Consider the following 25,796-nt stretch of genomic DNA (forward strand, 5'->3'; position numbering starts at 1 on the left):
AAGATGGGCGCCATGCCCTCTAGATTTTTCAATCTAGACAAGAGATGGGCGCCATGCCCTCTAGATTTTCCAATCTAGACTAAGATGGGCGCCATACCCTCTAGATTTTTCAATCTAGACAAGAGATGGGCGCCGGGCCCTCTAGATTTTCCAATCTAGACTAAGATGGGCGCCATGCCCTCTAGATTTTTCAATCTAGACTAAGATGGGCGTCATGCCCTCTAGATTTTTCAATCTAGACTAAAGATGGGCGCCATGCCCTCTAGATTTTTCAATCTAGATTCAGACGGGCGCCATGCCCCCTAGATTTTTAATCTAGCAACAACAAGCCGAACGCCACTCCTCAAAACCCGGACGACCTGCCCTCTACGATCAAAAAACGTCACAAGCAAAGATTCAACTTGAAATTCAAGTAACGAGACTATATCTCCAACAAAGTTCATAATAGCTAAGGTCAAAATATACAGAGAATCGTCCAAGCAAAGTTCATAAAAGCAAATGCACAGAGAATAGTAGGAACAAAAACATCACAATCAGAGCAACTGATGAGAAAATAAAGTCAACATGGCGAGCAGAATTCAAAAGATTACAACTTAAGGACGAAAAAACAAAGGGTATATAAAATATCCTAAGTATCTACATTAGCTGCCTCCCCCTCCTCCTCCTCGGCAACCTCTTCTGCCGGCTCTTCATGGACGACTTCATCATCTACGTCGGCCAGGTCCCCTTCCTCAGTAAAGGTACCGTCGGGAATGTCTTTAATCGGCACCATCTCCCCAAGATAAACATCTTTGTATATATCAAATTCGAAGGCACTGGGCGCCACATTAGCTAAACGTTCCATTTGCCTCAGCGCCTTCTTAAATCCTTTTGTGTGTTCCTGGCGAATGGCCGCAAACATCTCCGCCTCGGTACTCTTCCATTCTAATGAGGCCGCCCTCAGCGCATCTCTCTCCTTCCGCACAGCGTCCGCTTCAGCCAAGGCCTTCTTGGCCGACTCCAGTTCCTTTGCCAGATTGTCCCGCTCGGTCCTCGTCCGTAGGCTCATTTCTCTCAGCTGTTCATGGAGCGAATGACTTTCGGCCAACATCCTGGCCGACTCTTCAGCGTTTTTAGCACAATCAGCATGAGCAGCACGAGCGTCCTCCAACTCCTTCTTCAACCGGCTCAATTCACCTTGGACATCCCCTCGGTTGGAAGCATAGGCCATTTTGTACGCTGCCGCTCCACAATTTAAAATGTGGTAAATAAGATATTCCGACATTTGTTGCTCAGACATCGCAGCCATTGCCTTTTCCTCAGCGGCATCAAAGTTGAATTCGATCTTGTGCCTTAGATCGAAGCCCGGATCATACATATCCAAAGGTAAGTGCCGCTCGGGAACCGACTCTTCCTGAACAGCCATCGTCTTTTTACCCTTGGTCGCACCGCTACTAGCCGGTACCTTCCTCTTGCGAGTTAATGGTTGAACAGGAGAAGGAGGAGCGTCATCAATATGCACTATGGTGGCCGGGGTGGAGGATGTCCCGCTTGACCGTGCGGTCTGTCGCCCGACCCCTTGGTCTACCGCCTGAGACTCCTTGAACCAATCGCGACCGGTCCTTCTGGCCATGACTTCTGCAAAATAGTACCACCCACACAATGTTAAAATTCACAAGATACAAATAAAAGACAGTTGACAAAGAGACCTACCAAACACCCTGGATCTCAGATCGTTGTATCTCAAGCAACTAACCAGCTTCCTGGAGGAAAACGGACGAGGTAATTTGACCAACCTGCCTAGATCCCTCCGCTCGACATCGGACATATCCTCTTCCGGCCAAGAGGTTAAGGTAAGAGGCTTCTTAGTCCAGTAAAGGGGAAATTTAGGGTTCCCGTCATCATTATAAAAAAACGGTCGGCCCATTTCGGTAATGAGCACTTTAAAAAAGTGGTTTTTAAAGTCTTTATATGACTCGGTGAATAAACTGAAGACAACATTTTTGGCCATAGACGTCAAGGATACCCAACCCTTCTTGGCATTAGGACGGGTCTTAAAGAAGAATAGGAATATCTTAACGGTCGGTTCAATATCTAAAGCTTGGCATAAAACACCGAACGCTTGAATGTAGCCCCAACCGTTCGGATGTAACTGGGAAGGGGCTACGTTCAAGCATCGGAGAACATCCATTTGAAAACTAGTCAAAGGAAGTCTCACATACATATCATACAGAAAGGGCATATACATAAAAAAACAGTCTTTTCCAATCACGTCTTCCCCATGGAAAACCCTCTCATCGTCCCTACATGCCATTAACCTAAGGGCACGCCGATACCCAGTATTCCTTAGGGCACAGTTATCCTCTACCCAACGTAACAATGTTTCTCGAGACCTAAATGAACTTACTTGCTCCCCAACTTCCCGGGAAGCCCATGAATACTCTCTCGGAGACGGAGAACAACCCTCTTCAGGGCCATCAACATCCACTCCTCCATGAACAAAAACCCTATCCCCACTAAGTAAGGAAGTGACACAACCTGTAATTACCGGTTGGGCAACCCGTGGGTCGCCATGACCCTCCTCGACATTACCAGAAGAATCATAAAGGACAGGGGAGGAAGACATTGTTACCTGGAATGGATGCGCAACGGGAGAAGATACTCGAAGAAGGAGAGGAAAAGCCTGGAAGATACTCGAAGAAGGAGAGGAAAAGCTTGGAAAGATAAGTGCCAAAGACAGAAATGAAAACGGTTTCGCTTCCTCACATTATTAAAAGCGTGGAGGTTACGAAACTAGGTGCATCGTCTGCGCCGTCAGATGTGTTTCATCTAACGGTCTCTTTTTCACGACTTTAGCGCTACCCTCAGCGCGGGAAATTTAGACTTCCTTACAAACTTAAACGACGAGCTCGTCATGTCGTTTCAAAAATAAGCTGACTAATCGCTCGGTTTATACATAGCAAATCCTTCAAATGCCGTGCGGCTACCACACTTAAGTCCTTCGGCCAGATCAAGTCCAACGCCTTCCTTTCGCCTCGGACTTGGGGGGGATGATGTACGGTGCTATATTTCCAACGATCGGAAATAACTAAATGCCGATCGGTCTTAGTGGACAAACAGCCCACACATTCCCATTGGGCTCAAGGCCTAATTCCAGATTCCAGCGTAAAGGGCCAGCGTATAAAATATTCACGAAAATATATCATTCGGATATATTCACCAAATATATCTTACAAAGATATTATAACAGAGATATGTCAAGTAAGATTATATTTTATTCTGTTTATATTACTGTTAATATTATATCAACCCAAAGCCTATAAATAAAGGCCAGAGGATTCCAAACAAGGTACGTTCTCTGAATTCACTTCACTCACAATTCATACAGCATATCTCTCATCTTTTCAATTCTCTCGTCGGAGTGCCTTTTCAGGTACCTCCCCCCCTCCCCTGTCAAAGCTAGGAGACCACCGGACGGCTGAAGTCAACGTGAAGACGTACGGTCAGAAATCAGGAAAAGCGGGCAGAAACACAGAAGAAGACGTCCTCAAGGTTAGTACTTCGGTCCCAGTAAATTTACACCGTAACACACCATATATGGAATTATGCTTTTGGCTTTGTCATTCCAAATAGCACTTTTGTGTTTTGATGATTCAATTTCTTAAGATGGATCTTTAGTACTTTGCCATTTACTACAACGTCCATTTACGCACTCAACAATAATGCTAATCAACATACTCTCGTAGTAAGATATTGTCATTTTTAAATTAATTTGTCATGGTTTTATTTCAGGTATTACTTTAAAAGATTTATTTTAATGAAAATATTTTATGTGTATATAAATTTATATTTTTATTTAATTTGATTTGACGTTAGCCTTTATTGTATCTAACAACCACTTACGGTTGCTAAATGATGTGAAGATATTATAGAAGTGGGGTTATACACTCGAAGGGAATAGTCTTTGAATAGGACAAGTGAAATCGGTGGTCTACCGACAGATTAGTAATTCTTACGCTGAAAGAGAACAGCTTAGTCGTGGGAGTAATAAAAAATGTAATTTTAATAAAAAAATTTATAAATTTTTCCAATTATTTATATATAACTTAAGATTAGTTTATTTTAAACATATATAATAATACAATAATAATATATAATATATTATTAAAAAATTATTAAAAAAATTGTTAAAATATCATTATCTGTCATTAATAACGAAAGGTTACACTTAAACTGAAATATAACAGAAATTTTAATTTTTTTAAAATATTAATATTAAAATTTACTTCTATTTTTCATAATTATTTTACTTGATACGTGCCAAAATTGTCATCCCATTATTATTTATTAACTAAAAAAATGAATTGAAGGAGACTTATATAAAGTCTATATCGTTCAGTTGTTTAATTTGGAGAGCCATGGAATCAGAAGAAGCTATAGTAGCCATGGTGCCAAGCCCAGGTATGGGACATTTGATGCCAATGATTCAGTTCGCTGAGAGACTCTGCCGTCACCACAACCTCCGCATCACTTTCTTAATACCCACCAACGCTCCTCCTTCTCATGCCCAGACCACCATCCTCACCTCCCTCCCACCTCTCATCTCCCACGTCTTCCTTCCAACTGTCACACTCACTGACATTCCACCCAACGCCAAAATGGAGACTATAATCTCTGTTTCAATCCTGCGCTCTCTCCCTTATCTCCGCCACGCCCTCCTCTCTCTCTCCGCCACCCACCGCGTCACAGCTCTACTCCTCGACTTCTTCGGTACCGACGCCTTCGACCTCGCCAGAGAACTAAACGTGTCCCCTTACGTCCTCTTTCCTTCCACCGCCATGCTTTTGTCTTTGGCCTTGAACGTCCCTCGCCTGGACCAAGACGCTCACTTCTGGGACTTCTCCAAGCCTGTCCACCTCCCCGGCTGCCTTCCAGTTCATCGAAAGGACTTGGGGCTTGCGTTTGAGGACCGGGATGACGATGCCTACAAATGGATTCTCCACCACGGCAAACGCTACATGCTAGCAGAAGGGTTCGTAGAGAATAGCTTCCGTGATCTTGAACCGGAAACCATAGACTTGCTGCGGAAGGACGAACCTGGTAGGCCACCGGTTTATCTGGTTGGACCGCTGGTAAAAGAGGATGATGCCGGAAGCGAAGTGAACATGGTCGAACAGTGTTTGTGTTTGAAGTGGTTGGATGCGCAGCCACATGGCAGTGTGATATTGGTGTGTTTTGGTAGCGGTGGTACCCTGTCCAGAGATCAGATGGAGGAGCTTGCTTTGGGGTTGGAGATGAGTGAGCAGAGGTTTGTGTGGGTGGTGAAGTCCCCCAACGAGGAAGTTGCTAATGCTTCTTATTTCACTGAGGATACCGGTGTCCACCTTTTTGATTTCCTGCCACAGGGATTTGTGGAGAGAAGCAAAGGAAGAGGCTTGGTGGTACCGTCTTGGATCCCACAGGCCCAGGTGCTGAGCCACCCCTCCATCGGAGGGTTTGTGACGCACTGTGGTTGGAACTCGATTCTCGAGAGTGTGGTGAATGGGGTGCCCTTGGTGGCTTGGCCACTCTACGCTGAGCAGAGTATGAATGCCGTTTTGGTAAGTGAAGGCATGAAAGTGGCAGTGAGAGTGGTGATTGGTGAGAATGGGTTGGCGGAAAGAGGAGAAATTGCGAGGGTAGTGAAGATGGTGATGGAAGGTGAGGAAGGGAAGAAGCTACTTCACCGAATGAAGCAGCTGAAGGAGGCCGCCGCCACAGCTCTGAGGGACGGTGGCTCTTCGTCAACCCAAATTTCTGAATTGGCTCTCAAGTGGAAAGCCCAAACAAAAGTGTATTAATTAATTAAACAAGTTGTAGCATGCTTTAGTGGAAAATTGAAATAAGTTGCATTCTTTCTTGTCTGTCTTTATCTCTTTTCTCTTTCACTGTCTCTACCCACCGCCATTATCTTCCATGATGCTTATTTTTTCTTTTATTATTTTCAAGATTATATCATTCATTTATGTATTGGATTACAGTTGTGTTATAATAATAAATTAATAAATTCATCCTAATTAAGGTAAACATTAAATTAGATGAATTGAATTAAGTAAATTTTGATAATTAATTGAATTATAATCTGATCGGATATCGTTGTATTAATATATTAATTATAAACTTTTTAACTAAATTAGATTGAGATTTTAACTTAGAGCATTTTAAGTGTATATTCCATTTATTTTCATTGTCACTCTTATTAATGTCTAATGTGTGACATTTATTTTGTTTGAATGTTTTCTATTTGTTATTTAGATTTATTAATAGAAATATTTTTAATATTACTAAAAGTAATTTACATATTTTAATAATACCAAGATTAGTTTATTAGATATATTAATAAATAAATAAAAATCGACCATAAAATTAAATAAAAACTGAACTCTATTACCAAAAGATTAATAATATCATGACACATTTTACATTCATTTAACAAATAATATAAGGATAAAATGGTCTTAAAAGTAAAAATTTTGTAATTTAAAAAAAAAAAGTGAATAAAATAGTAACAAATGAATGTAAAAAATATACATCTTTTAAATAATCTTTATTGATTACCAAAATAAGTAATAAAATATATTGGGTGGAATAAAATAAGCAACCTCGAGATATGGAAACGGCCCTTATACACATGTGACTTTGTTTGTCCAAATTAATCCGTGTCACACAGAGCACCAGTTTTCTAATGTTATCTAAGTTACTTTACTTTCCCACTCCCATAGACGAGCCCTAAAGTCATATTCATATTACTTATACAACCGTTATAGTTATTATCACTCCTTTAATTATAAACTAAGTTATATAATAGATATAAAGTATGTAAAAATTTATTAATGTCAAAATCATATTAATTTTTTTTAAATAATCGAAATTCATATTTTACAAGTTGGATTTGTCTGTACGACTTGTTTGTTGGCAATACGAAACAAATTAAAATATTTTACTTTAAATGGGCCTCATGCTTAAAATTTGGATATACGTTAGGCCTAATGCCAATTGGATCCTCAGGCCCAATACAAATTGGATTGTTAAGTTAAGTAACTAACAACCTTATAAAATAAGGATTTAAAGCTAATTATTTGAGTATATGAGAAAAGCCACAAAACGAAACGAAAGGGAGACATTGAAAGCAATGTTTTTTAGAGTTAATGGGTGATCGAAATTAAGGATATCTTTATTGAAGCAGGATTGGACCAGAGAAAGGAAGAATTGGAAACTAGTGTTTGCAGTGAGGCTAAGCAGGTTGATGAATTATAATATATATCTAAGAGTTGGATGAGAGTGTAATGGTGAAATGTTCAGTTTCTTGACCTCGAGAGAGGGAGAATGTTGAATGCGTAGTCCTGTTGCCATAGTTGACAGTAACAGTATATTCTCCTAAGAAGCCATGAAAGCTATAGGAACCGTGCACATCTGTCACTCCCTCTACACGACCTGTTTTCCATTCTTGAAGAAGTTTGTCCACCACATCACCTGCTGCCAGGTTCTTGAAATTTTTGTCTGTCAGGCACATTTGGTAGCACCCGTTTGGATGATATGCTGTCCAAAGCATTATCCCATTCACAGAAGGATGTGAGAACCCTTCCCTCAACACTTGCTCCAAATAATCTCCCTACAATGTTATAAAAATCACAATGCATTTCAGATTATCATACTATCTTGAGTAATTCACATCATGTATCATATTACCTGTGAATCTGTATCAATAGTCTTGCTTATATCAACCTCAGTAAGCCAAATGGGAAGTCCAAGTGTTGCCAGCTTGTCTAGTATGGCTCTGATAAGGGGAGGATTTGGTATTGTGAAGTGTCCCTCCAAGCCAATTCCATCCATGAAGATGCCATTTCGTCGCAGTTCTCTTATCCGTGAGATATAGGCGTCTACGGTGGAATTTACATCACTGCATGTTTCCACAACATTAAAGTCATTCATAAACAGGGTTGATAATGGGTCTGATTCGTGTGCAGTCTCAAAGAAATGCAATGTTGCATCAGATCCAAGCCTTTGCTCGTAGAAATCAAAATGAAGCATTTCGTTGCTGACGTCCCAGTGTATGAACTCATTTCTGTACTGGCTCATCAGACTTTGTATTCGGGAATTCACTGCAGACTGTAACTGGGGGCCAGTAAGGTTAAGAACCCATGGAGGATTGTACTTAGGGTCTTCCCAAAATATGTTGTGCCCTCTGGCTACGATATTTTTTGTTCGAACAAATTGTAGCATTTGGTCTGAAATGGTGTAATTGACCTTGCCTTCATCAGGTTCTGTGGCGTACCATTTGAGCTCATTTTCAAAGACTGCCGCGTTGAATCGTTTCACAAACCAATTCTGAATCGACAGAAGATTTGGTCTTGTCATGCATTCCCTTCTATGCTACGAAATATAGTGGTTGGTGGGGTACACAAAATATATACAAACCTGATAGGGTACGTTGCCAAGAATAGTGTGTGCTATGGCAGATCCAAAAAGGAATTCTTTTGAGATTTGCTCTATACAGATGGAAGCTCCTTGCAATCTTCTACCGTTGTTATCAGATACATGAATAGTGACGGCACGCTTTCTTTTCTATCAAATGCAAGTGGAAAAGAAACATTTTTTGAGAAGGTCCTTGCAACATATACTTTTTCTGTTCATCCCTTATTAATCAGTGTATTTGGTTAACAAAAACAATTAAGCATTCCATTATTTTGGTCAAATAATGAAGTGCAACTCACAGTATTGATCATATACTGTTGATTGATTTCCCATTGTTGCTTAGAAAATGGCTGGAGTGACGGGCTAGCAACTTCTATATTGATGTCTTTACCATCCGCGTTCTGCATAAACAAAATTAAAAGAAACTAACCAAACATCGTAAAACAATCACTTAAGAGTTTTGCTGAATAAGAGCAGAGAAAAGTAAGCTACCTGGAAGAAGATAATGGATAAATTTGAAGACCAGTTGAGAACAAAACCACCCTTCAGAAAAGACCAGCATCCAAGCTTGGCTGAAACTGTTCCTATGCAATCATACGTCTCTTTCTCTGTTTCCAGAGTAGCCCTTATCATAGCTGAACTTGAACCTTTAACTCTCACCCATGCTGTAACATATTGTCATCCACCCACATCATATCTAACAATTCTACATTCTTACTATCGAAAAGGTTAACGTTAAAACAGGGTAATTATAAATGCAATTTCAGTATATTATCAGCAATCCGTTGTAGTCTAGTTGGTTAGGATACTCGGCTCTCACCCGAGAGACCCGGGTTCAAGTCCCGGCAACGGAATTTTTAAAGTTTTTTTTCTCTTTTTTTTATTAAGCAGAAAATGGTGAAGTGAAATAATCAATCATGAAGAGAAGAGTGTAAAAAGATAATAACCAACCGGAAAAGGTGTAAAGGGTGCCCTGAGTGAGATTATGGAGAACGAGTGATGGCACGTAGATGTTATTAACAACGTAAGATGAAACTATGTTGTCCTGAACAGCAGGAGGAGACTGTTGCTCACTCTTGAGAACTCCTCCTCCATAAAGTGGCTCCTCTGGCTTCTCTTTGCACTGTCACCAATATCGATTAAAGTCATAATCCCTGCAGAGTGAATGGTTTTGTTTAAAATATATAATTACCTCAGTGTAGGCAGTGAAGTCATATAGGGGCCCATCTGCAACGAAGACACCAAGCAAAGAATATTGAGAATTTTATCAAATTGGCAGTGAAAATAACAAAGAAGGAAAATGAGTACGAAGAAGAACCATATAAAGGAGAAACCAGAGAAGTTGGTATCAGAAGGAAGAAAAGTATAAGGACATAGGAGGGGATATCTTGTTGCATCCTTGGAGTCATCAATGAGAAGGGAGAAGAGAAAGGGTTATGAAATGTGAAGAAAAGAAGCGAGCTTAAATACAAAAGAAATGGGAGTACTGTGTCGCAGAGAACACGGGATTGTAAGAAAGGATAGACGACAAAGAGATAGGTTGTACTTAGATTGAGTAGCATCCAGGGACTTCATTTCACAAGGGAACAGGACCTCTCAATAGCTACCTTCTTTTTCTTCACATGCCATCGTTAAGTTAACATATCAGAAATAATAAATTCATCTCACTCTTAATTAAAGACCCTGCTAATATAGTTGTTCACCTTCCTCTTCCTATCATTAATTTCCAATTAATCAAACATTTGATTTTTTGCAACGTTAATTGGTGATGGTAATGGATTTGTATTCGTCATTTAATGTGTCTTGAATTGCATTTCCATCTGCCGCAACTCAGTCCATTTATTCACATTGCTTTTTCGAATATGGATACTGTAGTACTCCATATTCAGTCTTATTATTAATGACTATTTCTCTGTTTCAGACTCTGATGAATCTAAAATTTAAACTTTTGAAATCTTGAAAAAGTTGAAAATTTTTGCGTACTTTTTTAGTCATTTGCAGAGGAACAAAATATTAACTGAGAAGTGTGAGAAATGTGTGAGGCGGTCTGGGGTCACATGATCCTTAAGCTGATGTGATGAAATTTTTTTTACAAGTATAGTTAAATAATGTAGCGATAAGTGAATTATGGATGGTTCAGAACTCATGTGAAACATCCTACGAGAGACCAAAAATCACGACCTTTCATCTTTTGGTCATGGACAGCTGGTCAGGTGCAAAAGGACAATATAACATTATGCAATCAATTAATTAACCACACCGATCAATTTCATCTCTTCTAAACAGAGATGGAAAAAAAGAGAATGAAATAGACATGTATAGTTTTAATGAGTCTATCTAGCTAGACCTCCCTCATTAGTTTAAAGATCACAGTTCATGGGGTTGTTAATGACTGAAACTTTTTGTTGTGTAAGAAAATTAACAACATTTCTATTACGAAAAGAATTTCAGCATATTCGTACAAAGCTGCACTCGTGACGAAGAAAAAAGTGAAGTGCTGCACAGCTTGAAGTTTCCCAGAATGGTATTGCTTGGAGTGGGCATTGAATCCTCATTAAATGAAGTATAGTGTTGCACGCGCTCTTCTTTTTTGGACCAATGCACACCTCTTCCCACCCACCCTTTTAAATACCGATATTATGCATTTTATGTTTGGAAGAAGACTATGTAACTCAAGTATGTTCCCTCTTTGCAGCTTGGCATCATCAACTTCTGTGAAAGTGCGTTGATTTGTTTGGCTAAAAGGACAACTTTCTCTCTGAGCTCGGTTTCAGCATGGTATAGGTATGTTTCTTTCGGTTCTGATCAGAGCATGCTCTGCGGTCCATGGTGTATACTGTAAGGCATTTCTCAAATTGACCCTTCTGAATCAAGCAAAGGTGACACCATTCTGTTTTTTAAATTTCAATCATATCTCAACTCGCTAGCATTACCTCTCTTCAATTCTTCATGTGTAAATTTACTTGCCATATGGTGATGAGAATCGAATGAGTTCAAGTTACTATAATAAATGTATTAATATTTTCAATTGGGGATTTCGGTCTCTTACGTAAATTTAGTTCATGTCTCATTCATACTATATAATTGACTGTTCTTGAATTTACATTTTCATTTCTACATAATACGCTATATATAACATACTGTTGTAAACCGGAGTAATGTTATAAGAATAATGTCACGAGACATCCTGCATATCGATGTTAGTATATATACGCTTAGAATATGAGTGAACTAAATTTTTGTAATATATTTTTTATTAATATTAACTTAATCACGGTCTAAACATTATTAATTAGGATTAAGTTGTTAACTAAAAGGGTTTTGAGTTAATTCATTATATCTTGACCGTCAAATCGTTATGTATTTTTGATCGTTCCATCTAGTTTAAGAAATTCAATTATATTGATTGAAGATTTCACCGTGTGACTAACAGTTCGAACATGATATATTATATAATAATAGACAAAATAAAACCATAAGCATCTCATCAAAATATTTACATAACCAATCAAATGATACTAAACATATAAAATCGTCATGAATAACTTGTTCCTGGGTCTTTTTTAAGTAAAAGTTTATTAAAAATTACATAAGTAAGCAACTATCTCCAAAGTATAAATAATTATCTTTATTTCTAAAATTCAAATTGAGATGTCAAAACCTTCAAGATTGATATTGAAATCCTAAACAAAGAAACGAAACGATATCAGTCAAATACTTTTAAACACCAAAATTAATCAGTCAAGTATATATAGTCTTATAGTCATTTCAACCTTGTAAGAACACAATATGATTTATAAAAAAATATTGGGTTAAACATTTTCTTTTTTGAATAATTTTCAAAAATTGTTATATCTCTAAACTAAGCTATGTATTTATTTTTTCGCAACATTTTATGAAAATTTTGTAAAATATCTTATCTAGCAAGCAATACGTAAGTGTAATATTATAAGTTATAATGAAACTCCCTTAGAATGAAAACACTCAATGTGTCATGTACTCAAAAAAAAGTTTTCGATAACTTTAATAAAGTATTAGAATATATATAGTTTAAGTGAGTTGTCTCTGTTTTGTCCATCACATCCTGCAATCCTTAATGCCCGTTAAATATGACATTTTGGTCTTTGCAGCCTTCCCTGAGGGTCTTGTGGGTCTTGTTAGTAGTTTGAACATGAACACCGATGGATCCCCCAAATACTGTATTTGTACTGTATTTGAAGTGGATATATTATCACGTCATATTTTACCAGAAAGATGAACCATGGGTCGGGCAACAGGTTGATGTTGATGGAACACCCTAAATTAATGAAGACCAATATGCCAACGTCAACCGCGGATAATTATTTCGATATAATATCGACATGGTGAAACTGGTGTTTTTTATTTCTTTTTTCAGGAATCGTATGCCTATGGACGATGCATGCTCTTCAAGTTGGCATGAACATGCTGAAACTATTTTTAACTTTTATTTATCATATAAATATGTGAATTTGTGTGAGTCAATAAAAACACTAATCTGTCGGAAGACAAATTAAAGAAAAAAGATTATCTGTCAGAGTTCTTCCAGTTTTTTGGCCACTAGCTCCGCCAGATACCAAAACCCTGCTTTTCTGATATTGCTAGTCGTCTTCAAGTAACGTAATTGATTTTAGAGTTTGTCTTCACTTAAAATATCATCACTTTATTTTTTCTTCTTTTAATTTTGGACATATATATATATATATATATATATATATATATATATATATATATATATATATATATATATATATTATATGTGTGTTTACATATGCATATGATTATGTCTGAATTGAAAATTTAACAAAGATGGTAGGAGATCCATGGCTTCCTATTAGTAAAGTCTGCAATAGTTTTGAGTGAGATGAACACAAGCAATTGCAAATATATACTTGCAAGTTGCATGCATTGAAAATCTTTGACAACATTTTGTCCCTCACTGCTGCTTGAAAACAAGACATTGTACGAATGTTGATGACAGACTGTAACCTGATTGCTCGAGAGCAGACACAATGAATGTAGAAAGCTTATATTCCCAAACTAGCAGACGCACCTGAATGAAAAGAGTGTGATACCCTGGTATATCATTGCCTAGTTGATGTGAGTGCGTTTTTGTTGGAGATTTTGGTGAAGTAGATTGTTTTGTAAAGCATCTTGGTTCTGAATGATAGAAGAAGGTCTAAGAAGAAGCCGATAAGACAGGCTGCAGACATAACAATGAATACTAGTCTGTAACAATGAGGTCCAATACAGGTGTTGCCTCCTCCTGTGGTGGTAGTAGCCTCCATATCATAGAGAATGCCAGCTAGCAGACCAGAAAAGAGGAAAGAGCCAAGGGGAAGGTTAAGGATTAGAATGTTGTAAATGAGTCCATAATATTTGAGGCCAAATAACTCTGAGGCTGTTGGCACAGTGATGGCTAGCCTCACTCCGTAGCATATACCAACCACAATGGAGCCTATGTAAAGTGAACCTGGCATAGCCATGGCCAGCAGTATGTATCCCACGCCCATCAAAATTTGAGACCCTGCATTCCAAAGGGGTCTTGGAGTTCCGCCTCTCCTGCAAATTCATAAAACACTTATATTTTGACTGCCATATAATTCATTTTTCTGAATTCATAATCAATTAAAAGAGTGAGAATTCTTGTTTTAGAAATCAATCCCAGAAAGGTAACATCTTCCTATACCATCTTTTATTAGTTGAATGGGTTTTCATACTTAAATTTGGTGTGGTAGATTTCTAGTATCAAGAAGTTTCATTTCTTTTTATGTTTTGCATATTGTTTATAATAGTAAGAGTGTGTGTGTGTGTGTAATTATATTGAAAAGACGAATAATAAAATGCACTACCAGAAAACCAATAAAAAAACTAATTAAAGACCAATTTAAAAATTAATTTATTTGATAGTAAAAACATTGATAATTGATTTTATAACTTAATTATAATTTTTTTATTCATAAAAAATGGATAGAAAAATGACCTCCAAACAAAGACGACTCACCACAAAGTCATGGGTGACATCAATATCAGAGAAATAAAAACCACTCTTTTCTCAAATAATCTAAAATTTGCTGAAAGACCAACCAAAACAATCAATCCATCTAATTTTATTGTTAGACATGTTAAATCGATAAATTCCTTTCAATCACTAGAAAACGGGTCGGACTGACTTACTTGATGAAGTGCTCCGAAACGGAACCCGAGACGATCCGACCGAAAAAGCCCCAAATACTGGTCAAAGACACGAAGAGGGACACATCCGAATAACCCAGCGCCAACCCGATTTGACCCATATTATTCATAACCGCCAAACCAGTTCCAACCCCGCAAAGAAAGGACACGAAAAGAATCCAAAAGTCCACGGTTCTCAGCACCTCCCATACCGTGTGCTCCTCCCCCACCGCCGGTTTACTCTTTCCCACCGCCACCGCTTCCGCGTCTTCCGCTAACACATTTCCTCTCTGCACCTCGCATTCATTTCCGTTGTCGTTTCCGCGAAGCAACGGTTCCTCACCCCGCCCCTCGAAATCCGGTCTGAACTTGTCCAACCCACGCGCCTTCAAATAAGAGTGGACCGGGATTCCCAACGGCGCCGCCAACAGAACAAGCAAACCGACAGAGAAAGCTCGAGACACAAACGCGCTAGGGTTAGGCACGAAGTCGAAGGCCAAGAGGTAAACGGCGACTGCGACGGCGACGGCGTTGAAGACCCCGAAATAAGTGGACTCTTCGTCATCCTGGACGGCGGCGGGAGGAATCTCACGGAGGAAAAAGATTCCGGAGAGGCAAACGACGAGTGGGATGAGAGCGAGCATGATGAGAAACGAAGCAGGGTCGTCCGCGAAGAGAGCGGAACAGAGGTCGGTGAATATGGCGGTGCTTAATCCGACATAACCTTTGAGAATGCCGGAAACAGGACCTCTGTTGCGGCGGAAGTTGCGGATGCAGGTGACCAGAACCGCCGTGTTCATCCATGTGGTGCTGTTGCCACCCAGGCAGAGAAATATGCACATCTGTATGTAGTTTAGGAATTGAGAATGTGGAATTTTAAGAAAATAAAATGTTTTGGATGAGTAATGAGTAAGCGGTGGTAACCTGGTAGTATGGAAGGGGTTGAATTCGTTGGCTGACGACTAGCCACTGAACGCCATAACCGACGAGACCTTCAACGGAGCCGATGAGGAGAATGATCCAAGTGGGGAATTTGTCAGAAGCAAGGCCAGCAAGAAGCCCAAATGCCTTTCCGACGTCCTTGGCCACCGACAGATTGTTGAGTTGGACTTGCGTCAGATGCATGAGCGATTTCAGAGCGTCGGAGTAATTTGAGAAAGTGTAGTTGTTGCCGGAAATGGCTTGAATCCACACCGCCGCCACCAACCCAATCCATTTGCTCCTGCTCCAACTCCAATCACCGCCCATCTTTGGATTTTATTTGAGTGACTGCTGTTCTGTTTCTATCTATCGCTTCAACCATCCCCTCATTATCGCCATCTTATATGCTACTACAAAAACACTATTTTCAGAACTTCCCTGTTACATAACAACCATTTAATCACTCTAAATAATAATAGAGCATTAAATTAAATTACCTCCTTAAATTATTAAATAAAATTTTTTGTACATATAAATTCTAAATGTATCACCTTATCAAATCCCACTCTACCCATTTTTTTAATATTATCTTTCTGAAAAGTGATTAAATTAAATTAAAAAGGGTTTTGAAGTCTACCATATATGTCCAAATTTGAAAGCAACTGCCTTTCTCTATTCATCGCCCAAATTGTTTGTGAAATCCAAAAGGGTTACTTTTTAAATCTATTTCTTGGATGAACTATTCTCAAAGCGTCTCAAATTATAATTTCTCAAGTTCGTGTTTATTCTGCTATTCATTTTTAATAATAAGTTAAAAATGATGAAAAAAAAAAACTCGAAAGGAGATTCATGTATTGTTGGTTTTGGTTCAATCGCTGGATTTGAGTATTTTCATCGTCTGATTATCTGATTTGCTTATTTGTTATTGTTCTCTGTTATTGAGTTGTTCTTCTTTTTTTCAATTTTGTGTAATGCCAATCGTTTGCCGGGTGTTGTCGTATGAGGTAAAAGGATAATTTCTTTGTTATGAAGAGATTGTTTCTTATTGAAGAAACAAATGCTTAGTTGAGGAAACTCGATGTGAGATGGCGATCTATTTATTTGGATAAGGATAATTTCATAGATTAATGAACCATTATTACCATAATTAATCATGATTTGATAGGCTAATGAATCTTAATTTTTTGGTTAAAATATTATTTTAATTTCTACTTTAAATATTTTATTTGTTTATTTTTAATTATTTTTATTCAATTAGTTTTCGATTTTTTTAAAAACAATTTACTTTGATTATTTTGACTAAATTTGTATAAACCATGTTAATGTCATATTTGTAATTGTCACGTATTACTTTATAGATTTTTATTTTATTTTTTACTTTTTTTTATGAGTTAAGATCTTGTAGTATTATTTTTAATTGTGTTCTCAAGTTATTTTGTATTCAAATTAGTATTTATATATATTTCGTTTATATTAACACGTATCACTTTTATTGTCATAAACACAATACAAATATAAAAAAAATTGAAATTTAAAAAAATTTAAAATTAAAATTATAATAGTGACACGTACAAAGATAATATTTACCTTGTTTATACAAATTTAAAAAAAATCTAATTGAATTTTTTAACAAAAATAAAAACTCAATTAAATGCCAAAAAAGAAAATTGAATAAAAATAAAACAAAAACAAAATTGTATTTAAATTTTTAATTTTAAATTGTAAGTATAGGTATATATTTTGAATTTTTTCTTAGAATACTACAACTATGATCATGAAACTCTGTGTCAAGAGCGACACATGTAAGTACAAATGTCATGAAATGATAATGTAATAAAACTTCCTAACCATTTTTCTGTTATTTTATTTTATAAGTTTTAACTAATTATTTTAATCCATATATAGAAGAAACATGTTATGAGAGGTAAATTCACGTATAATACCACATTCATCATTCGTATTTGTTATAATTATTCCTTACAGATGTAGTTTGGAACGCAAGTGGTATGAGAAGGGAAGAAGCTTTTCTTTGCTGATAGGACAATGATATATTCATAATTTTTTTTTATGACAAATGATATTTTGACAACTTTTTTTTTAATAATTTTTTTACAACAGAACACGTGAGTTGTTAAAGAGACTTTTTCCTTTTTCTCAATTATTCTTTTATAATAAGACATGTGTCATTATTTTATTAGTTTGTTTAAATTTATGTTTAAGAGAATATTTGAAAGGAATCAATTATAGATTATTATATATGCATTGTCAAAAAGTTGTAAAAAAGAATTGATAAAGAGACTTTTTCCTGTATAGTTTTAGTGGTGATTCATTTACACAACTATTTTTTTTTCTACATAAATTAATATTTCATTGAAATAAAAAGTTTTATTAAGAAAAATAGTTATATAATAGATGTATTTATTGTATTGTTACGAATTTTCACATTTAGTGAAATTAAGTTAATACTAATTTAATTCTTAATTAATATTATAGTGTTTTTAGTTTTGATAATTGCGTGAGGGAGATTGGTTAGTTAGCATAGATGTAATGTAAAATAAAAAAGAAGGGTGAGTGCTAAAAAAAATTACTCTCCATTATCAAAAAAGATTACTGAAAGAGAGATATGATATAAGAGTAATAGAATAATAAAAGAATAAAGGAATAATCTAGAGAGGAGTCCAACAGGAAGAGGTTTTGGGGTTCCAAATGGCAGGGAGCAAAAACTTGGTGCCCTTGTCGCCGACAACATTGTAGGAACCACCGGTTACGGGGTCGACGGGTACTTCAACTGATGCAAAAACATCAGGGCACATGCTTGTGGCTTCGTATACATGGTTTCCTCGTACACTTGTGTAAAACCCGTCACCCATAGGATTTGTGACTGCTCCGGCCAACCCTCCGGCCAACAACTTCACCATCACATCTGCTCCGATATCTCCGCTTGGGGGCAACAGCACTTGCCCTTGTTTACCACTGCTCGCAACGAATGGCCATGCACATTCGGGGCACTCGTCCTCCGGGTCCCCTACGGCAACATAAGTGTTATTATCTATAAGACCGTGCTGGGCGCATGATCCTGCACACATATCCTGCACGGTCACACCCTTCGAGGCTACGATCAGAGCCAGGGTGTCTGGAGTTCTGGCGGTTGCCGTGGGGATAAGGAGCCTGATGAAATCTCTGATGAGGACTTTTCCGTAGTCATAGCCTGGCACGAAAGCTTCGTTTACCACCTTGACCGCGATCCTTGAAGAACCTGCACCTGATTTTGCGTATGCTTGATAACTCTCCACCATGTTCCACCACGTGGCAACCTGGGGTATGTTATCCGCGGTAGGGGTGACGGTGTTGAGGGACCTGAAGAAGGACAAAATGGCTTTCCTTTGGGCCCTTGGAATTTGGCCGTACCAGACTATGCCAACTTTCAACATGCCACTGGTTAGGGGTCCGCCGTGGTAGGATATGGGTTGTGCATCTTTCGGGCCAACGGAAAAGGCCACCGGAAGAAGGAGAAGAACGGAGACAGAGAAAGCAAAAGAGAGCAGAAGGTGTTTTGGCACAAAGCAGGCCATCTTCTCCTCTCAGTTTATTCGATGTTTTAAGTGCACTTAACTTTATTATTACTATTATTCGATGTTGAGTGCACTTATGTTCCTCTCATGCTTTCTTCCAGTATTTATAATCCTCACCCTCCTCTTAAGATAGAAGAAGCCAACCATTAACAGCCCCACAAAATAGCTTAAATCTCCCTGTTCTTGCGCCACCGCATTCAACCCTCCTAAAAAGAAGGAACTTCATTCCCAAAATTAATGGTTTTTCCTTCAAACAGGGTTGTTTTATGGACCATCTTTCAAACTAAATTGTAACTTGGTATATTTTTGTAGCCAAAAGTTATAACCAAATTATTTCAATGAAATCTTTTTATATGAGTGATCCCATATATTAAAACTAAACTCTATCTACTTATCGGATGGCTTAAATTGAAACTTGTCATTTTTCTATTTCATTTTCATTGCTAAATCAATTTTATATCTCTTAAGTTAAGTGTCCTATATGAATTTAAATATTTCTCATTCATTGTCTCAACTCAACCATAGTATTTATCGAAAAATTATTAATATGCTTGGGAATTTTGTATGGAAAATAAATATTGTTTTCTTAACTTGATTTATATTATAATTCTCGATGAGATATATAAAAAAAGCATAATCTTTTTTATACTAATGGAAATACATGTATATATGATAATAAAAAATAAAAAATTTATTAATATAATAATTATTAAAATAAAAATTAATTGTTAAAATAAAAAGTAATTATTAAAATAATAAAATATTATTAAATTCTCAAATGCTTCATAAGAAATACTTATAAAATAAATAATTTGTATTTACTCGTGATAGTGTTTTCTTAAGCAACGGTTTTAAATTTTAAATATAATTTATCAAATATTTAGAAATGAGATATATACAGTTATTATTTGAATATGCTATCTCCAATAAAAAACAAAATTAATAAATGTTTTATATCAAAAGATGAAATGGAATGTTATAGGCAGTCATTACTTTTCAGCATGTTGATATGGGTTTGGTTTAAGATTTTGAAGAGAATTCTTTGTACTGAAATTTATAATGTGTAAGTATTAAACTAGTTAAAAGATAACGTATTATTTTCAAAGCTCAAAAAAGTCAATAAGGTCACAACAAAAATATAAAATAATTTATTAATAATAGGACTGTATCTTGAGTTATCCATATTAAATATGTTTAAAAAAAATTAAACGATAGTTTATATAATATAAATTCTTAAAATTCTGATATTTTTTTCTTATATGTTACTTAAATATTTTATTTTTATTTAACTTGAAAGAAAAAAGTGTAGCAAATTAAAAAAAAAATAAAACAAAAAATCATTACAGAAAATGCAAGGTCCACTCCTGTCCCTTCAGACATTAGAATTTCCCCATTAAACCAAAGTGGAACCTTAGTTAGCATGGCTACGTGCATGTTGGATTGGAAACAAGAAAAAAATTACACTATGCTTTTATTTTAAAATGAAGTAGCTTTTTATTATTTTATTTGGTTTGTACATTTTTAATTTGTGTCTCTGCAACGCCTAGACTCTGCAACTGGAGCCTTCTTCAACCTTCAGCGACTACGCACAGTAGCGTTTTTTTTTTTTCCTTTTGTGTAGCTGGGTCTAAAACGATTGCGAGACAAACCCAATTAGCTCTCTGCGATGGAGGATTACAAAGTTTCGATTTTTTGGTGATTGGATGCAACAATTTATTACGGGAATTGAAGCAATGCGCAAGGCGATCTCCTTTCTCGTTCAACCGCGATGCCTCCTTCTCGTCATTGTTCTTACAATTTTCTTGATTCTCGCAATATCTGGTTCTAGACGGGTATGCACTTTTTCTTTGTTTATTATTTGCTTTGTGGATTTCAAGCGGGGTTTCGACCTAATTGTTTGATCTGGCCATGAATCGGTCTCTTTGAGCCTATTGGGTATTGGGAAAAACACAATTCCAACGTTGACTAGAGATAGTATGAAAATACATGATACAAGTAGGGGCAATCCTAACTCTGCAGGGTTGAGATTGGTGTGAACTACTTTGTAAGAATGGGATGTCGTTAATTTGATTTCGTTGGTTGAATACTCGGTTGCAATGGTTTTAGTTGTAATTCAATTTCTTTCGAGATTTTTACTTTTACTTTCCGAAATGAAAAAAAGTGTAGTTAGATGTTAGCTTTTGCATTGCATTATGGCCCTCTGATTAATCTTGATCAACTCAGATATATCCCTTTATTGGGCAAGATGGGGAAAGGTGATGATCTTTTTGATTGCCTTCTGATGGCCATTTGATTGATGATGCGGGTAGGGGTGCGTAGGCAAGTTGAGTCTTCGGCTTGATAAATTGTGAAGAGGCATGCACTTAGGTAATGCGATTGTTTGCTAAGTACAGTGATCACCATTGTGTGTTGATTGCACAATGACTTCGATATCACTAAAATTATTCTTGGATAACACAGTTTATTCATTTGGATTTTAGATATATATGTATTCCCTTGGTCAAGAATCCTCCTGGTGTGCTGCATTCATTATAATATCTACCTCTATAGGTTATGGATTCTTTAGGAATATGTGCAGTACTCTTCTACTTCTATGATTTGTCCATTCGTCTTAGGTTATGACTTCATCAGTAATTTAAATATTTGGTGGTATGATAACATACATGTTAAGGTTCGTGTTTTACCTATTTCACTTATTTACCACCAAGAAAGAAAGTTCTGAATTTGGTTTATGTAAATTCTAAGTCAAGTTTCCCACTAAGATGGGAAAGTAAATTATAGTTTGGGATTAACTAATGTTGCATGCAGTCATGTGAAACTTGCAAGTCAGCTCGCTGACTCATGAGTTTACGTTTCCACCTGGGGAAAACAAGTTCAGTTACACGAAAATTTTGGTGAAAAAGACTTGGGTGGAACGAGATAGACATAGATTAGATTGTATTAACTTGTGATTCTATGGGTTGAGTTTGAGAACCTTCTGGGTCACATTTTTGTTTCTCACAATGCAGCATTTTTTAACCAGAAACTAGTATTCAAAACTCAGGTTTGACTAGCTAACCAATAATGTAGACACTAAACAGTTTAGGTAGCATTCTTCACGTTGAGGATGGAACATCTCAAGCATGAAACTAGATATTTTGAATGGTCCAATAGTGGGTGACACAATAGGTCCAACAAACCTTGTTGGGATAAATTTTGATACCATCTTATGAAAGTGAATTTTGAACCTCACTGAACCTCACAAAATCAACTTGATAAGGTGAGTTTTGTACCCACCAATACATTATTTGACCCTCGATATGGGATTTTCAAGATTATTAACAAACAAAGGCTAATGAGACCCAATGTTATCACTCATTTCATCAACATCTATGAGATCTTTACCCATCAATTTATCCAATTAAGTCCACCGTTTGATGGTGGCATGGTCAATAATGAAATATTAGTAAGTAATTCTATGCTATGTTGGACACAATTTAAATAAAAACAAAAGAAAAATAGATGGACAGAAAAGAAGTTGATAAAGGATATGAAAGAGAGAAGATGAGGGGACAACAATGAAAGGGCATTCCAATAAATCTCACATTATAATGTTTGTGACCTTGTTCATCAAATAAGGTACAAGACAAAAAGTTGTCCTTTGACTTGTGTAGTTGTCCTGTTTTGTTTTAGTGTTTTACCTTGGTGTGTATCATATCCCCCATAAACTCTTAACGCTAACAACATTGGTTACAAGAGATATTTATATCCTTTTATTTTCAATTTGATCCAGGGAGTTCAGATTTATCCTTATGTTTCTTTACCATTCAATCTTTTTATGGCACTTCCTATTCTTTGTATGTCCAGCAGTTAAAACCCGTTTAGTTTACCGGTAATGCAGACCACGTTTTGAATTAGTTTTTAGCTTAAAAATATATCCTCATACCCATACAGGATGCAGGTTATATGGGTAGTTTGTGGGCTTTTGCACAAATACCCAGCTCTAGGCATAAGTAACTAATAAACTTCTTGAGAGGAAATTTTAAACAATGTTGTGGCAAAACTAGTAAACTGCTAATAAAATAATAAATTAAAGTAAAAAGTTAATTGAGATCATAAATCCTATTATACTTTCTCCATAACCTAGCTTTATCCCATTTTGGGTGTACACTTTTATTAAGAGAACTTGCCACAACCCTCGCAAATTAAACTTGTTTTTGAAACATTTTATTTGAAAATTGAAGGTTCAATCACTTTTAAACCATTTTCGACATTCCACTTAAATTTCCCTTCTTGGGCTGGTTGCTGTGTTCTGTCGGTAGTAAAATTCACCTTTACTGATGTAGGTTGAAGAAAAAGTAGAAGAAGAGCCTGAAATTACTGACAGAGTATTCTTGGATGTTGATATTGATGGACAACGTCTAGGTTTGGAGCAATTTTTATAATTTTTAACCAGTTGTTCTCATTTGAACCAAACTGATCTACTGGACATTTTGGTTAGAAAGATGATAAAAACAAGAATTAATGATGTGTAATGCACTGACTAATGCAGGTAGGATTGTCATCGGATTATATGGCCAGGTTGTACCAAAAACTGTCGGTATGTCTTTGATTTCACAATCCAATTCTTTAGTCTGTTACTCAGTTTCTTTAATTATACGAATGGTGAGTAGACTCTCTGTAGAAATTTTACAATTTGTGACTTATAAGTTATCCTTTATGTCTATACTTCATTCTTTTCCGTAAGTTGAAAACGTATGTCTGCCTGATGAATCTACCTCATTGGATATAATGGTATTTTACATAAGACTTGGATTATCCTAGTGCATTGCAATTTTAATTGATTAAAAATCTTCTGTCTGCAGAAAATTTTAGAGCTTTGTGCACAGGTACTTGGACTCTTCATGTTGTTTTGTTAACTTAACCTCCATCTTGTTTACATACTAATTATTGGTATTGCGTATTTTACAGGGGAAAAAGGAAAGAATGCCAATGGTGTAAAACTTCACTACAAAGGAACACCATTTCATAGGATAATATCAGGTTTCATGTTTCAGGGTGGTGACATTGTCCACCATGATGGTAGAGGATATGAATCTATTTATGGTGGTACCTTTCCTGATGAAAATTTCAAGATAAAACATTCACATGCGGGTCAGTAACAGATTTGCTTGGATGCAAGCATTTTTTTCTTTTTCTTTAAAAAAAAAAAAAAGACTTCTTATGTGACATTTTTCTTCATTTTTTAGGTGTGAGATTAAGTTGTTGTAAATATGCTTCACGGTTGCAGGTGTAGTCTCTATGGTGAATTCAGGTCCTGATTCCAATGGCTCACAGTTTTTCATTACCTCAGTGAAGACCGGTTGGTAAGTTCCGTTTAGGGAAATTTTTCAGACAATGCCGAGTCCTGTCATTTCGAATTCGAACCATCTGTGGTCTTCTGTGAATTTCTCCAGCAAAACCTGAAAAAAGAATGTTTTTCTAGTTGGGATCAGAAGCTAGGTTGTTACCATTTGTTGTGAGCAAACAAACTGCTTTTTTTGAGGCAGTCATGTTTCTTTCCTTCTGTAAATTTTGTGCAGACGTTATTTGACAATGTTGCATGCGAAAATTACTTAATTTACTGAAAGTCAGAGTGTGTAGTTATGATAAATTGATATGAATAGGCTTGTAAACTTTTCAGGTTAGATGGAGAACATGTTGTGTTTGGGAAGGTTGTCCAAGGCATGGATAACGTGTTTGCAATTGAAGGGGGTGCTGGAACCTACAATGGGAAACCCAGAAAGAAAGTAGTAATTGCAGATTCTGGTCTCTGGAAAGATACCCAAGAGTCTGTCAGATGAGGAAAGATGACTTTCCTTCTTGAAGCACCATCATTTAGATTTCTGTTTCCCCTGTAAAATGAGTTAAAGTTTGATTTTAACTCTTCAAACAGTATTATAGTTTCCACAAATTCGAAGTTTGATTTTAATTTTCACAAGTTTCTAATTTCAATTTTAGTTCTTAATTTGTTATCTTATTTTGGTCATTTATTTAAATCTTTAATATCTCATTCACGTTCAAATCATCTTACTAGTTTAGTCATGATTGTATTTCTAAAGAGGTTCAATCAGCTGAAACTTATCAGTTCAAGCATAGTTGCTTGTGTATTTCTAAATTTCCATGTTATAACATTTCTCATTACAAATATTATCAACATGTATTAATGAGAAAAATCTTCAATTTAATAGATCATGTATTTTAAATGATAATATTATTTTTATATTTTGAAATATAAATTTTGTAATATAGTTTAATTTTAGTTTAACTTTTTTTTATTAAACGATTTAGCTATATAATATATTAATATTTATAAATTTAATTTACTTTATCTTAGTTATTATACTATGAAGTCTCACTTGAGTTTTTATTGACCTTAAATAAGACTGAGAAAATTCAAGTTGAGTAGGAAAAAACACCCAAATAAAATAAACATCTCATGCTCTAAAGTTGTATCACTTGCACAAAGTCCCGCATCAAGAAAATTTAAAAATAAATAATTTTTTCTCTGTTTCAATGTAATGTAATTTTTATTATGAATTTGACAGTCTTATATATTTTTTATTTTATTACTTTTTTAATCAATTTTTATGTGATGTTATGATTGGTAGATTTTAGAATGTTAATATAGTCATGAAAGTTTATAATAATGTTTAATAT

At 36.1% G+C, this 25,796-nt stretch overlaps 5 protein-coding genes and 1 non-coding gene across 6 annotated transcripts; 3 read left to right on the forward strand and 3 right to left on the reverse strand.

The window, feature by feature from the left end:
- Positions 1 to 4,292: 4,292 nt before the first annotated feature.
- LOC106759770 (hydroquinone glucosyltransferase) lies at positions 4,293 to 5,882 on the forward strand. The gene has a single exon (XM_014643103.2). It carries the CDS (start codon positions 4,398 to 4,400, stop codon positions 5,817 to 5,819), a length of 1,422 nt encoding a protein of 473 aa, XP_014498589.1. The 5' UTR covers positions 4,293 to 4,397; the 3' UTR covers positions 5,820 to 5,882.
- Positions 5,883 to 7,135: 1,253 nt separating this feature from the next.
- On the reverse strand, positions 7,136 to 10,098 carry LOC106762624 (anti-sigma-I factor RsgI6). Its single transcript, XM_014646627.2, has 8 exons — positions 9,752 to 10,098; positions 9,626 to 9,660; positions 9,385 to 9,556; positions 8,926 to 9,098; positions 8,733 to 8,834; positions 8,437 to 8,583; positions 7,708 to 8,346; positions 7,136 to 7,630 (listed from the first exon to the last, which is right to left on the reverse strand). Exons 1-8 carry the CDS (start codon positions 9,993 to 9,995, stop codon positions 7,283 to 7,285), a joined length of 1,860 nt encoding a protein of 619 aa, XP_014502113.2. The 5' UTR covers positions 9,996 to 10,098; the 3' UTR covers positions 7,136 to 7,282.
- On the forward strand, positions 9,215 to 9,287 carry TRNAE-CUC. Its single transcript has one exon. It is a non-coding gene; the product is annotated as a tRNA-Glu (tRNA).
- A 3,113-nt stretch (positions 10,099 to 13,211) lies between the features above and the next one.
- On the reverse strand, positions 13,212 to 15,998 carry LOC106762625 (protein NUCLEAR FUSION DEFECTIVE 4). Its single transcript, XM_014646628.2, has 3 exons — positions 15,550 to 15,998; positions 14,629 to 15,467; positions 13,212 to 14,013 (listed from the first exon to the last, which is right to left on the reverse strand). Exons 1-3 carry the CDS (start codon positions 15,871 to 15,873, stop codon positions 13,536 to 13,538), a joined length of 1,641 nt encoding a protein of 546 aa, XP_014502114.1. The 5' UTR covers positions 15,874 to 15,998; the 3' UTR covers positions 13,212 to 13,535.
- A 2,121-nt stretch (positions 15,999 to 18,119) lies between these two features.
- On the reverse strand, positions 18,120 to 19,252 carry LOC106760505 (protein EXORDIUM-like). Its single transcript, XM_014643933.2, has one exon. It carries the CDS (start codon positions 19,116 to 19,118, stop codon positions 18,213 to 18,215), a length of 906 nt encoding a protein of 301 aa, XP_014499419.1. The 5' UTR covers positions 19,119 to 19,252; the 3' UTR covers positions 18,120 to 18,212.
- Positions 19,253 to 20,574: 1,322 nt separating this feature from the next.
- LOC106760817 (peptidyl-prolyl cis-trans isomerase CYP21-1) lies at positions 20,575 to 25,074 on the forward strand. The gene is given in 8 exon segments (XM_014644247.2): positions 20,575 to 20,950; positions 23,444 to 23,522; positions 23,650 to 23,697; positions 23,963 to 23,986; positions 24,069 to 24,251; positions 24,388 to 24,463; positions 24,781 to 24,901; positions 24,903 to 25,074. Coding segments are annotated over 8 exon segments (708 nt in total). The 5' UTR covers positions 20,575 to 20,821; the 3' UTR covers positions 24,951 to 25,074.
- The last annotated feature ends 722 nt before the right edge of the window (positions 25,075 to 25,796 follow it).

Source organism: Vigna radiata, chromosome 5 (genome assembly GCF_000741045.1).
Source record: "Vigna radiata var. radiata cultivar VC1973A chromosome 5, Vradiata_ver6, whole genome shotgun sequence".
Taxonomy (NCBI): Eukaryota; Viridiplantae; Streptophyta; class Magnoliopsida; order Fabales; family Fabaceae; genus Vigna; species Vigna radiata.

What these genes read in the sequence shown, in the direction of transcription:
- LOC106760505 (XM_014643933.2), bottom strand. Translation starts at nt 19,118, where the DNA reads ATGGCCTGCTTTGTGCCAAAACACCTTCTGCTCTCTTTTGCTTTCTCT.
- LOC106762625 (XM_014646628.2), bottom strand. Translation starts at nt 15,873, where the DNA reads ATGGGCGGTGATTGGAGTTGGAGCAGGAGCAAATGGATTGGGTTGGTG. An exon ending in AACCCCTTCCATACTACCAG is followed by an intron (nt 15,468 to 15,549) that starts GTTACCACCGCT and finishes AACTACATACAG; the next exon opens with ATGTGCATATTTCTCTGCCT. An exon ending in GTTTCGGAGCACTTCATCAA is followed by an intron (nt 14,014 to 14,628) that starts GTAAGTCAGTCC and finishes ATGAATTTGCAG; the next exon opens with GAGAGGCGGAACTCCAAGAC.
- LOC106762624 (XM_014646627.2), bottom strand. Translation starts at nt 9,995, where the DNA reads ATGCTACTCAATCTAAGTACAACCTATCTCTTTGTCGTCTATCCTTTC. An exon ending in ACTTCACTGCCTACACTGAG is followed by an intron (nt 9,557 to 9,625) that starts GTAATTATATAT and finishes TATTGGTGACAG; the next exon opens with TGCAAAGAGAAGCCAGAGGA. An exon ending in TTGGCAACGTACCCTATCAG is followed by an intron (nt 8,347 to 8,436) that starts GTTTGTATATAT and finishes CTGTCGATTCAG; the next exon opens with AATTGGTTTGTGAAACGATT.
- LOC106759770 (XM_014643103.2), top strand. Translation starts at nt 4,398, where the DNA reads ATGGAATCAGAAGAAGCTATAGTAGCCATGGTGCCAAGCCCAGGTATG.